Source organism: Falco biarmicus, chromosome 5, assembly GCF_023638135.1.
Source record: "Falco biarmicus isolate bFalBia1 chromosome 5, bFalBia1.pri, whole genome shotgun sequence".
Classification (NCBI taxonomy): Eukaryota; Metazoa; Chordata; class Aves; order Falconiformes; family Falconidae; genus Falco; species Falco biarmicus.
In genome coordinates, this window is record NC_079292.1 from 28,400,599 (window position 1) to 28,414,724 (window position 14,126).

The 14,126-nt window shown below is 46.0% G+C and overlaps 1 protein-coding gene across 2 annotated transcripts in view; it reads left to right on the plus strand.

The window, feature by feature from the left end:
* SFMBT2 (Scm like with four mbt domains 2) overlaps positions 1–14,126 on the plus strand; it is a 122,634-nt gene that overhangs the window by 80,694 nt on the left and 27,814 nt on the right. For both annotated transcript variants that reach the window (XM_056340212.1, XM_056340213.1), the window contains 5 exons: positions 3,174–3,300; positions 9,665–9,778; positions 11,079–11,121; positions 11,704–11,774; positions 12,967–13,106. In XM_056340212.1, the coding sequence (XP_056196187.1) occupies positions 3,174–3,300; positions 9,665–9,778; positions 11,079–11,121; positions 11,704–11,774; positions 12,967–13,106 (495 nt within the window). The remainder of the gene's footprint in view (positions 1–3,173; positions 3,301–9,664; positions 9,779–11,078; positions 11,122–11,703; positions 11,775–12,966; positions 13,107–14,126) is intronic.

The following is a 14,126-nucleotide window of genomic DNA, read 5'->3' on the forward strand; positions in this document are numbered from 1 at the left end:
AAACATTCATCAGATGAACATGTGTCTGTTATTCTTTTGCTCTCGATAACACGATTCTCTGCAGAGAGATGTAATCTCGCTGTTGTCACTTGTGCAGCCTCCCTGGCAGGTCGTCCATTTGTTTCGTGGCTGTGAGCGGCTCTTTGGTAGAAGCTGTATTGCAAGCACATCTTCCACCTAGTGCAGCCAGACGTGGTGCTGGAAGTGGATATGCTGTAACTGTTTCCCTAGGGGGTATATTTAATGAGAAGAGGCAGTTATGAAATGGATTGACATGACCAAATGCTTAGTAAAATAAACTCCCAGCTAACTGTTTTGCCATTGATTCTGTATAAATTAGCCTCCAGCACCGAACTGCAATGAAAGGAGACGGTGTGATGATAAATGACGTTTCCTTGTTAGGCAACATAAAAGGCATTTAAACAAACTCACCTTGCTTCTCTGAAGTCCTGGCCATTGGCAGCTTTTACAGGGTGAAGCTGATCTGTGTACAGAGCAAGGCTTGCAACAGTCCAAGCAATATTTGAGACTAGCAGCATGTTCTTGGAAGGCCTCTTGATGAAAAAAAGACCAAATCAAAGTTTTTAGTCTCACAGAGAGCTCCCAGTGACTGTTTAAGGTGACATGTCTTAGGTGCTGTACAAATAGCAGAAGGGTTGAATTTGAATCTGGCTTCAGTTGCTCACATGGGGTTGCTGGATGAGAGGTTGGTGTCATTTTGAGCCAGTGACAATTAATACCCATCCTAATTATTATTGGTAGCCAAAATTTCAGCCAAAAGCGGGAACCTTTCCATGCTGCTGCATGCAAACAGAGGTGCAAATGCTCAGAGCTGGTATGTTGCAGAACAAGTGGGACAGAGGGGAGCAAAACGCAAGGAAAGGAAGCCATGGCATGGCCACAGGTATTGCATTAGTGTGTTTTCTGTGATAGTGGTGGTAGGATTCTTGGAAGGGACTGAGCATAAGCGAGAGGGGGCACTGAAAGGAATAGAGGTTAAGGATGGAACTGAGTGAAGAGTAGTTTGAGGCTTGGCTTGTGTAGGCTTTGGAGAGGATTGTGGGGTCTTGGGATACCTCTGCACTTCAGATCAGCTGCAGTGGTTACAAACTTGAGCTCTGGTTTGTTCCATTGGAGCTGAGCCATCCTGGCTCTGACAGGAGCAGGAGGGACTGGTCAGCAGCCTGCTGCTGTCATATGGCCAGGCCAGCGTTGGACAGAAGCAGTTTGCAAAGGCATACATTGGCCTACAGCAGTGGTACCTGAATGATTTGAATTGCAGCCTCTCTCAGGCTCCCACACACTTACCACAACAGGGGATGCTGCATTCTGGCAAGCTCATGACCCCCCATTTTGGTCCTGTGTTTCTTATTCGTGGTGATAGCCCCTCATCTGGAGATCATTGCTGTAATATCTGGCTTGGCTTTGCCTTCACAGGAGAAGAGTGGGAGGGCAGTGGGTGCCTCAGATAACTTGCGAAAGACCTTTTTCTTTAGTGTTGTATTTAAGTGTACAGAGGTACTGCTGTGGCAGTAAATACAACTGGTTTCATCTACACCCACCTGCAACTTATGTACCTGCAGTCTGCAGAGAAAGACCTTGTATGCTGAGCGTAGGTTACTGGGATTTCTCCAGCCTCAGTCAGCCTGGCCAACTAAATGTAGTTTCTCTGTTCTCAGGCAAGATGAGTTATTTGCTTTGCAAGGTTTCTCCTAGCAAGGTGAGAGGTGCTCAAATGTAGGAGATCTGGGAACCCTCAGCGTAATAGCCCATTAACAATGGTGGAAAGCAAATGCATGACTAGCAAGCATTCAAATATGCTTGCAGCTGGTGTGGAGTGACCTCCTCCCAGTTGCTGAGAGGTATGGATTGGAGTAAACCATGACATACATTGCTTCCTGATTTGTTGCCATCAGTGGTTATTTGTACGGGTGTATGGAGGGCTGACCCCAGCGGGACACCAGGTGCCCATACCCCAGCTGCTCTCGCTCCCCTCCTCAGCCAGGCAGGGGAGAGAAAATACAACGATAGGCTCGTGGGTCAGGATAAGGATGGGGAGCATACTCAGCAGTTACTGTCATGGGCAAAATGGACTCGACTGGGAGAAATCAGTTTAATCTGTTACCAATCAAATCAGAGTAGTGTGATGAGAAGTAAAACCAAATCTTAAAAACACCTTCCGCCCACTCTTCCAGGACTCACTCCTGACTTTATCAACCTTCCCCCCACGAGCAGCACAGTCCCTCACCCGCTGTCCCTGCCACCCCTTCCCCCTCAGGGACAGGGCTCTTCACGCTCTGCCCTGCCCCAGCCTGGGGACCATCCCATGGGACACAGTCCTCCATGAACTTCTCCAACATGGGTCCCTCTCGTGGGTTCAGCCCTTCATGAACTGCCCCAGCGTGGGTCCCCCCACAGGGTGCTGCCCCCCAGGCATGGCCAGCCCCAGGGGTCCCCAGCAGGGTCCCCAGCCCTGCCCCAGCCCAGGTTCCTCCCCACAGGGCCACAGGTCCTGCCTGGAGCTGCCCCAGTGCCGCTGCCCATGGGTCACAGCCCCCTGCAGGCACCCTCTGTCCTGGGAGAGGGTCCCCCATGGGCTGTGGGGGGAATCTGCTCCCCCGGGGCTCCACGGGCTGGGGGCACAGCCTGCCTGGCCAGAGGCTCCCCACGGGCTGCCGGGACATCTGCTCTGGCACCTGGAGCATCTCCTGCCTCCTTCTGTGCTGATCTGGGTGTCTGCAGGGCTGTTGCTGTCACGTATTCCCACTCCTGTCTTTGGCTGCAGTTGCCATTGTACATCAACTTTTTCCCTTTCTTAAATACATTATCCTGGAGGTGCTCCCACCGTCACTGACGGGCTTGGCCTTGGCCACTTGCAGGTCTGTTCTGAGGCGGCTGGCACTGGCTCCATCAGACACAGGGCGGGTTTCTTGCAGCTTCTCACAGAAGCCACCTCTGTAGCCCCGCAGCTACCAAAACCTTGCCACGCAAACCCAATACAGGTGTCCAGGGCTGCTCCATTTTGAATCTAAACGCCTTTGTGTCCTTCAGTGTATCCTGCACTTCCAGTGAATAGCAAACCATGCTAAATTTATGCTTCCCAGTGGACAGCCTAATTAAAGTCATGCAGTGCTGCAGTGCCCTGTTTCAGTATTGACTCTTGACTCTTTCAGACATCCTTCAGCCGTGGCTTTACCAAGAACATGAAGCTGGAGGCAGTGAACCCCTGGAACCCTGCAGAGATATGTGTCGCTTCTATCACCTCAGTTAAAGGACGGTTAATGTGGCTTCACCTTGAAGGTACGTGCTGTAAAGGCTTCTTGTGTTTGTGTGGTTCACTCAAACACTCTCTTTATTTTGTCGTTCATCTGCACAAAACTGCTTTATCCACATTTTTCGTTTTATACACATTGGACAATAATATGCTACAAAGAATTATCTTTCCCTGCTCTCTCCCTGTTCCTGTCTTCCACCTTCTGATCCACATGGACTTTTAGCGGCATGATCTTCCTTGATGATAGAAACCTCCTCCCTGCCATCATGACAGATCTCCATCCTAGGAATGGATGTTAGCCTCAGTTTGTGTAGCTGAGATGTCCACTGTGATTTCCAGCACACTCTCATGGGGTCTTCTAACCCCCTGCAACTTCTTCCCTTCTTTCCTTCCCTCCCTCCCTCCCTCCTTCTCTCTTTCCCTTTCTCCCTTCATCCCTTCTCATTTCACTCCTTTCTTCACCTAGGTCCATAAAACTTATGCAATATATGCTGTTTCTCACTGTGGTCATCACATGCTCACATCCCTCCTCCCTGTGGTTGTGCAGTTTCCTTCGCTGATCTAAGAGAGCTCTTGCAGGCAGTAACTCTATTATACAGAGTTTAGAAAGCCATCGCCCCATGGAGAACACTACCACCGTACAGGCAGTATTAGGAGAGTGCTGAAAAACTAGCAGACCATAATACCGTATCTTAACTTCCATTTCCACCTTTCTTGAAACGAGGTATACAGATGAGCTCATTTTTTGTAAGGTTTTGCTCTTGGGACTTTCTCAATTCAACTGGCAAGGACTTCTTATGTAAGTGTAATTTAGAATAACACAGGGATTCTTCTTATTATTGCTTTAAAACCAGTATTATTTGTAAAGTCACTGAGAGCAGAAAGCCATGCTCATTGAAGTGTTTTCATGGGCACTGTGATAAACCATCAGTTGTTGTAGCATGTGCCATTGTGACAGCATTGTTTAGTTTTTACCCATCAAGGTAACACACTATTGTTTGAAGCTACTGGCTTCATCTATAAGGGATATAAGAGCTTCAGTTTACTCTGAAATCAATCATAATTGGGTCAACATAATGACAAATGTAATATGCTTCTTTACTTTCTTCTGGAGAGCCATGAAAATATCAAAGGCACTTCTGGTGTCCAGCTCATCACCAACCTCTCTAATATCTGCGCTTCTGCCTCTTGATGAATGCAGAAGGCAGATATGCCATCCCTTGTGCTGCCAGCCCTTACACAGTCAAACCCCAGCATCTTACTGGAACCCTCCCATCTGCAAAATAAAATTCATTTGGTTAAGCTACCATGCCGGTTCAGGGAGACGTAATGTTGAAACACCCCTTTGTTTGGAATCCTGTGCTGATAGGTAGATCCTGTGCAGCTCAGCTTACGCATTTCTGGTAGATGCTGATTGGTATTTCAAGGTATCCCTGAGAGACTTGGCCAATGAAAGAGCAACATCTCTTAAACACTCGTGATGTACGACCCCAGGAGATGGCTTGTTGGCTTGGTGAGATGGGAGGAAGGCAAGGCACAGTCGTGTTCTGCAGCTCAGGGAGTAGTGCGTGTCGTTGGTATCCCAGACTTATAAGAGAAGGAAAGGATGGGGAGAAATGAAGCTTGTGCTGGGCTCCAGGTCAGAATGTTGCCCTGCAGAGAGCTGAATCAAAAAGAAAGGGAGTAAGTCTTTTAAGTCAGTGACACCTGCTTGCTCCATGGGAGCTCTGTAGCAGGAGGTGGGAGGGAGGAAAGGAGTCACCCATGGCTTCTCTGATGGCCCATGAGGTCAGTCTGCTGGCTCATGGGTAGTTTTCCTGAAGTGCATTAAATTCAGACCGCTGTCAAGATTGTTTCCTCAAAAACAGTGTGAACCCTCATTCTGAGAGATTGATGCAGGGTTGGTTTTTTTAGCTCTTCCAGGGAAAACAGTTAGGAAAGAGTTAATGTGAGTACAAAACGTTGTGAGCACATGATTTCAGGAAGGGACAGAGGAACAGGGGTTATAAGGGGTTCTTGCAGATATCCTTGCAGATATCTTGCAGTTATCAAGGGGTACTTGAGATGAAGTATCAAACCTGATCTGCACAAAAGGTCACCTTCACTCATCCGCAAGATGGTCAGCACTCAGTGTTTTGGGACTGGAAGCCAGTGGAAGCCGATTGGTGATTCTTAACTGTATTGCTTCATCGTTACCTGGCACATCTCCTTCAGCATCATGCTGCATTGATTATGATAACCCAAGAAGTATTTCGGCATGTGACAGCGTGCGGTGCAGTTTGTACAAGAGGAAAGGTCTCCGATCAAAGCCCTTCAAGTTAGGAAAAACATGTTCAGGTAACCCAAAGTGCCTCATTTGTGCTAGCAGCTTGCTCTAAAATGTAAGAAAGGCAGGTGTTCAGTGGTGTTTAGCTCTACGGAAGTAGCATTATATGGTAGACAAGGCTTTCCTGATGCCTCCGTGATAAATCCCATTCTCAGAGATTTATAACGCAGTTGCTACCCAAAGAGAGATTACTCCTGACCTAAAGTTTGGCAGGCCAAATCCTTTGTGCTTCTCGTGTCTTTGCTGCTAAGCCTCGCAGTTTGTGCTGGCTGAGATCTGGGGAGAGCAGAGCTGTAGGCGAGCTCCTGAATGCAGCAGAGCTGGGGGATGTAGGAGAGCTGTATTGTCACCCTTCTCCGTCCCTGATGTACGGCTGTCACCACAGGCACTTTGTCTCCTCTGTGATTATCTCCAGCATACAGAGCAGGTATGATTTTGCATTTGGTAGAGCTGTGTGGAATAGCTGGTTTTGATTTTTTTTTCATCTAAGATAACTGATTGCCCTCTGACTCTGAGGCAGCAAAAGCTCATCTGCAGCCTGGTCTGGGTGTGGGGTACATGTTAAAGAGCTGGAATCAACGCTTGTTTGAAAATTCAGTTCTCACTAACTGTTGTTGACTTCACACCCATCTGGTCAAGGAATCTGACCCATTTTGGCAGCTCCCCTTCTTAAATGGCCAGGTGCCTTCACTTTTATAGGCAGATTTTATAGGGTTTGGGAATCCGTCTTCCCCTGCCCTCCCCAAGCTGTAGTACTTTCAGAAGGACTCAGTGTTCACTAAACTTTTGTCCATTATAGTGAATAGGAAGCATTGTTTCTTGGGTCTTAAATTAACTAGTCCTCCAGGATCCTGGATAGAAGCAGGGAGAGGGCCACACACTCCCACCTTGCTCCCCTCCCTCGTCTCTTTCTCCATCCCTTTTACTCTTTCAGTTTCTTAAAGGATGCTTTTTACAACCTATGTGCATCTCCTTGTCTTTTGAGTTCTGATATATAGCTGCCTTTACGCTTGGTTTATATCTCGATACCAGGAATAGAATGTTCTGTAGTAAAAGGAAAAGATGCAAAGGACTGCAAAAATAAAAAGAAATCTTTGCTGCTGTTGAAGTACATGACTACAGTATTCACAGTGTTGTGCTAAAACTAGGCATTAAAAAAAAAAACCCAAACCCTGCTTGCAGAGTTGTAAAATAAATGTGGCTTGAACTGTGGCATGTTTTTTTGACTCCATTTATACACTATTGTTTCTAACTGATTATTTATATTCTGGTAGCAGCAAGACTCCCCAACTACCATGGGAGCCCACTGCTGAAGACCTCGGGTCCCACCATTTATCACAGGCACATCTGAAGCTTTCATTGTTGCCCTCCCAGTTTCACTGTTTGACAGCCCAAACTGCAGCCATAAAACAGGACACAGTAGTTAAGCAGCGTCGAGTTAGACATGAGGGAACATTGCTTAATAAATCACGCTTTGTACAGTAGCAAAACTCTGTAAACTTCAGGGCGAGCATTAAATGAGCAGCAGTATAGTTCCCCTGTGGTGGAAGAGAAGCATAGGTCTGATCCGATGCTGTGCGCATCCCATCACTTTCTGCTACTTTATTACTCATCATCTGCATTGTTAATTTTTACTGGTTCATTTTAGATTTTAAAGCTGAAGCTTTCTGGTGTGAATTTATACAAGTAATAATGTACACTCTCTGCACAGCCTAGGAATATGAGGAAAACCCTTTTGTTAATCACTTCTCCAGGGAGATTTTCCGTAATTTTCCCTCGGAGAGTTTTCTAGAGTTGCTGCTCTATTCTGCCCATCCTACAAGATTCACAGCAGGAGGTGGAGATTTTCCTCACCTTGTTTCCAATCTCCCTGTTCTTTTCTTTTCCATGTAACCTCTCAGGTCTCATGGACATTTCTTAGTCTAAGAAGATGGTAGCATAAAATGCAGCAAATGAAACTAATGAGTCTCAAACAAGCTGTTTCCTACTTACGTGAGTGAGGCCAAATGAAGCAGTGAGATGCTGGAAGTGGAAGGCAGGGTTATCAGTTACCAGGGGGCAGAAACAGTGCCCGGGAGGACAGAGTAGCTATGACTGTGTCTTATAAGAGGAGTAGGAGTTGCAGGAGAACAGACGTTGTGGTGTTTCCTTGCTTGTCAGGGTGGCTGCATCTGTAAACGCCAAAACCAGAATGTTTGTGTCACATCTGTAGTTGTTTGCAAGTGGGAAAGTACATTCAGTCTGCTTATTTGGTCAGAATGACACTGTTAGAGCAGTTAAGTTACAGTGATGAAAATAGTGGATTTTTCCAGGTCTGGTGAGATTTCAGTGGGGACTGTGTTGTTCTCTTGCTCTGTTTAGGTCTTGATCCATGGCTTGCTCTCTCTCTGCATTTCTTCCCACTTATTTCAGCAGTTCTCACATTAGTTCCTTGGATGGATTTGTGGTGTTAGGTGAAAACGTTTTGCCCACTGAACAGCTTTCATCAGGTTCAAACTGAGCAGTGACCTCTTGATATTTTCTCATGGAAGGAAATGGTTTTGCAGGGAATGCCAGCTGCTGAGATCTTGCATTGAGTCTCCACTGCTTGTATGAGCAGATTGTGTCCTGTATCACGAGCCTTCATCCCTTCCTCTTCCCTTCCCCATATCCCAGTGAAATAGAGACTGCATCTTCAATGTATAATGCGTGAACATGATGCGGGGCTCAGAGAAATACCACAAAGACATCTGTGCATCTACACAGACATCATGACTTCATTTTTTTAATTACTTCATCCAGCAGTGTGAGTGCCAGCACCTGTTTTCCTGCTTGCTTTGGGTTTTCATACAGCCACGCACTCTCAAAGTGCATCAGGTTTATTACTAGAGACAAGATTGATCCAAATGCTGTGTCTCAGCCTCGATGCCTTTCCCATCACAAAGTTCAATTACTGTTTCAATTACACTGCAAGCCCTTGATGAACATTCATTAGTGGGAAGTTCCCTGTAGTCATCTAGCTGTGCACAGTCAAACACTGCTGCCGTAAGCAGGAGGCAAAGATGCTGTAACAGATGCAAAGGCAAGGATGCTGCAGGGGAAGCTGCTGATGCTTTGGTCTCTTTTATTAGAAGATCATCTCATGCTGGTGCTGGAGATACGGGTTCTAGGATGGAAATGGCAGGAGGGAGTGAAGCTGCTGGCCAGGCTGTACTGGCACAGATGGACTTGAATTGGAGTAATTAAATGGTGTCTTGACTCAGGACCCAGAGTTGTTTTCAAAAGAACTGAAAGCCAGTGGGAATATTTCCATTTGCTGGAGTGGGCTTTGAGTGTGACCCACATAAACCAAGACAGGAGAATGTCTTGTAAAGGAGGCATAATAACCAAACTGCAAGAGATTTGCTTTAAGCAGAGATTCTCAGTGGGCTTTGGAGTCAGTATTGTGCCAGAGGTATCAGTGCATCTGTCCCACTTGGGGTTTTTGTACTGTCTCTCCCTTGCTGGGTGATCAGCTCATGTTTCATGTGCAGTGAAGAGCCCTAGGAGAATCCATGGCACATCTAGACAGAAAAGTGGCCGTCTCCCACCCTTAAAATCAGTGACTCGAGGGCAGAACGACACAAAAAAGCTTTGGGGGACATCGGGGCATGAAGGCTTGTCTCATCAGCTACCATCCTGTTAAAGCCCATATACACTCTCTTACCATTAAAGAGCAAGCACCCAGCAAGTTGCTGCTAACTGGCTTGTGCAACTCTACAACAAAGCTAGAGGTCAGTCAGGCCATCTTGCTGGGGAAAGTCACGCGTGTTTAACCTTACTGGCTTTTGCCTTCTTCACTGCGCACCCGTAGAGTGCTCTTAATGGGGATTTTCTCTGGAATCACGTTGCACTGTGAATGCAACAGCCTTATCATTGCTGTCTGTGCAAAACTGAAGATGAAATGATGCCTGATTTTGATGCAGGGAAGCAGATTTATTTTCACGTGTTCCATCATTTGCTTCCCTTGGTTCATGATGAATGCTTGAATGGCTCTGAGCTTGGTATTCCCGTGTCTAAATTACGTTATAAATTTGTGTTTATAGGTTTACAGATGCCCTCCCCAGAGTACATAGTTGATGTAGAGTCTATGGACATTTTCCCCGTGGGCTGGTGTGAAGCGAATGCTTATAACCTAACTCCACCACACAAAGCTGTTTGTAAGTACATGGAAACCCCCAGCAGCTTAGATATTACTTCAGCAGATATACCAGAGAGTTTGTCTTACGTTTGTAATCCTATTCTTGAAACTACCAACCTAACTAGCAGCCTAGTAGTTAACTAGGCTGTAAATGTACTGTAATAAATAGTAATCAATCTCATTAGTGACCAGACGCTGCAGCACTGGTTTTATGCAATTTGTACTTGTCTGTGTGATCAGCCCCTCTAAAAATGAAGTTGTTGGTGCTGGGAAGGGGTGGTAGGTGGTTTGGGGTTGCAGAGTTGTGGGTTTGTGATGGCGTTGCCAGAGTGAAAACAGGTTTCGTTGCGCTGAAGCAGGTTCATTTGGGCAGCTGAGTGAATTAGGGGGACACGACCTCAAATTGGAAAAAAACCCCATAAAATACAGGGTGGAATTGACATAAAGAGGCCATCTAGGTGCTCCCCCTCCAAACTGGGATCTGCTCCATCTAAATTGAGAAATGTTTGCTGGCCTTCTCTGGTGGCATTTCTGCCCCTTCCCAGGGTATCTATCCCATTATTTCACTGCCCTTATCAGCCCAGAGATTTCCCTAGTGTTTAATTTAAATCTCTCCCAGCACAAGTAAGCCCATAGTGTTTTGTCCTGCCTCCAGTGTGTATTAAGATGAATTTCTTCCCTTTCCATTTGCATTTGCAGGCAGTTCATGAGTGCTCAGTGGCTTGGTGTTGTTCTCCTGTTCCTCGCAGAAGCTATCCAACCCCAATCTTAAGCCACCAGATGAAAAATTAGCCTCACTGTTTATATTAATTAACATCTGAAAGGCAAATTTTAAAATGTGTCAACCCTTTTGAAGAGTTAAATATGCTTAAGTTAAAAATCAGGCAGCCGGGGCCTAATTTGAGAGAATACTGCTATGGCAACATTATGCAGCCTTATTGCAATTTATAGCTAGGGATAAATTATGCTGAAGGTAATCATGCTTGTAAAATGTAATCTTATCCATATGTGTTTCTGTATGGAAAAATATTTGTGTTTTTATTTTAATTTTTTTTTGTACTGATCCCATAAAACACAGTATTAGCATTCCAGAGGAAAGATTAAATGTATTATTACATCTTTAAAGTAGGTTTTAATGATGTAGTGACTTACTTAAAAAATACCAAGAAAAGATGGCGATAGTAATTAAGTACCATTTCATTGTGTTACAAGTCATTTTATAGTCAGTGCATTTATACAGCTTTTTATGCATTATGGGTATACTTTATAGGATAGAAGGGTACAAAACTATTTTTTTCTTCCTTGCTTCATTTTTGCAGTGCGAAGGAAGAGAAGAATTGCAGTTGTGCAACCCGAAAAGCAGTAAGTTTTTGTTACTTAAGGTGATGTTTTTACAGGGATGCATCAGGTCTTCCAGGGGAGATAATACACAGCAGCTAAATGACTTTGCAAACTCCTGCCCAGATACTGCAGCACAGTCAACAAGAGGATTCTTTAAAATCTAAAATATTTGTGAGCATATTAGAAAGTCTTTGTAATAGAATTTTTTCACTGGTTGGAAACTGCATGGCCAGTGTTTGATGGTCAGTAAGGGATGCTTATGAAAGACGGACATGTGCCAGGACGGCATTTCCCTATCTACCCCTTGCAGTTTCTAGAAACAAGAATTTAAGGGATTTAAGTGTGAATATTTGCAGCCTGAAGGGCTAAAGCTCACAGACCAGAGTATATTTTTGGAGGAGGTGTGGAGCTGGCTCCTTCTTCTGCAATATGCTGGCCCTAGGCTGTGGTAAACCATGTGGAAGTGGGGTTGCATTTGAGGTATCTCCTCCTTTTCTCAGTCCAGGCAGGTGCTGGTGTGTCTCTGGGTCCAGCCTGAAAGCTGGTTCTGCCCCTTTGTCCTGCCTGACACTATGAAATAACACTGAATTGCTGTTTTAACAGGTTACCTTCCACAGTGCCTGTTGAGAAAATACCTCATGACCTCTGCCCCGTTCCTCAGCCAGACACAACAGGTAAGGCTGCTGGGCACTAGCAGCATCCTTATTTCAAGGACCCGTTGCCTGTGTGGAGGGGGATGACCACCAAAAGGGAGCAAGTGTGTTGTACGGGTGGGGAGATGGAACCTCATCCCCCATGGGGTGTGAGGCAGTGTGGACCCACCAACAGTGCGAGGAGTCTCTGATGTACAGCATGTGAGGGTGTGAGCCTACATGTGTGAACACTGTGTCTTGCTGGGGTTATCCGAGTTCCCCTGCAGCTTGTCCAGCTTGTCCATTTCAGCTAATGATGTTGGGGCCAGGCTAATGAAGCCCTGGTAGAGATGGATGCGACTTTTTAATTGGCATCAATGAAGTTGCTTACACCAGGACTGAATGGGTCCCGGTGTTAGCATCAGGACTGTGTGGGCATGTCTGCTACTTCTGCTAAAGGCAAATTTTTCTCCCCTGTAGCAATGGCAGGAGATTCTGAGTGCAGTATTCATCTAGTTAATTGTGTAGACCCAGCAGGAGGGGCAGCATTTAACTCACTTGATTTCAGCAGATGGCAGGACACACATTGGCATCCAAGCCAACATTCCAGGGCCCTTTTACAATCAAATGGGGAGAAATAGGCTCTTCTTGGGTATGATAACCAAAAAGTGGATAACCACTTGGATGGCATATGAGCTGCATCTAGAAGTACCCACTTCTCTCCATGGGCTGTAAAGGAGCCCGGAGTAATTAACCCAGACAAAGAAAGTTTCTCTGTAGACCCGTGTTGGGTCAGGGGAATGGCACCGCCATGCTTACTGGGTAGGACGGTAGCTGAGGAGGTGTTTGTAGACCTCTCCACTTGAATGCTCTCCCTGAGCTGATTCCGTATCTGTGAGAGGCAGCTAATATATTCATTTTCTGGAAAGCTGCAACCGAGTCACATCCATTTGCAATGTGAGTTACAAAAGAGCCTTGGGTCACGTTATGAATGAAATCCTTTTGCGATTCTTCTTTCAGTAGGGTGTGCAGCCAAATCAGTTGCTGTTAAAAGCACTTGCTTTTCCTGTGTGGGATGGATTTGAGCAGCAGAGACTTCTCTACCTTCTATGTCAGGGTTTTGGGCCTCCTTTACTCTTCTCCCCTTCTTCCCACATCTAGGAGGAAGAAGAAGGGCCCTTGATTTATTATACAGAAGTGCTGCACACACGTCAATACTACTTTCTCCTTGCAGGCACCATCAATGGGAGATACTGCTGCCCCCAGCTCTACATCAACCACCGCTGCTTCTCAGGTCCATATTTAAACAAAGGCAGAATAGCAGAGCTACCTCAGTCTGTCGGACCTGGCAAGTGCGTGCTGGTCCTTAAAGAGGTATGGCTCAGCTATCTTTTGGGGGCATTTCAGGGGACATCATGTGTTGCTAGGCCCAGAATTTGAAAAGAATGCACCTAAAATTGTCCTGCAGCTCTGTAGTAGTTTTCATAAATCAGAAATGCAAGATGGGAAGAGGGGGTAGGTATATTTGTGTGGTTTTTGATGGGAGAGGTGATGTTTTTGAGACATGGGGAGTTCTGTTGGTTGGGAGCAAGTTTTGTCTAACTGTGTGCAAGAGAATTCATGTTCTGACCAGAGCGATCCCCAGTGAGGGCCTTTGTGGGTGTTGCCATCAACCTGTTTCTCAGCACCCACGACGCTGTTGGGCCAGCAGTTTCAGTGTGGGTGACACCTTTATGTGATCATGGTCCAATGGGGCCCAAGCCATCGAGATCTAAGGAGAATAGGACAGAAAGCCAAGCAGGGGTGTGTGCGATGTGCTGAGTGAAAGCTGTGGTGTGCCTAGCTCTTGATGAATGTGAATGGGTTAATCCCACACAGCAGGGATGACAGAGCACCACCATCTATTCACTTCATCCTGATCCCATCAGTGCTTGCTTTGGGCCAAATCCAGAGTATTGAGCGCTTGCTGTTGACCTCGGAGAAAAGCTAGCTTGTCTGAAAAAATGCACAAGTACTTTCCACAAAGATTTTGGCCTATATACATATGAAAGGCAAGGTGACTGCAAGTGGCAGAGGACAGCAAGATGGTACTGTTAGATAAGCAGGGTGCCTATGGTGCCTTGGACACCATTGTTTGACTTGGGCCTTCTATAAATCCAGATCTTCCAGCTTTCAGGTCTGTATCTATATGAATCCCCCTTGACGTGGTTGCAGGGGCATGTCTGAGCTCCCTCTGCCCTTGCTGGAAAAGCATGGGAACTTCTAGGTGTTCATTTATCTGATGTATTGACAAGGTCATCAGTGCCCAGCTCAGGATGTTTGCAGTTGTCTGAAATGAGATGAATCGCAGCCCTTAACAGAAACACCTAAAAGACGAGGTTCCTCCCAAATCGC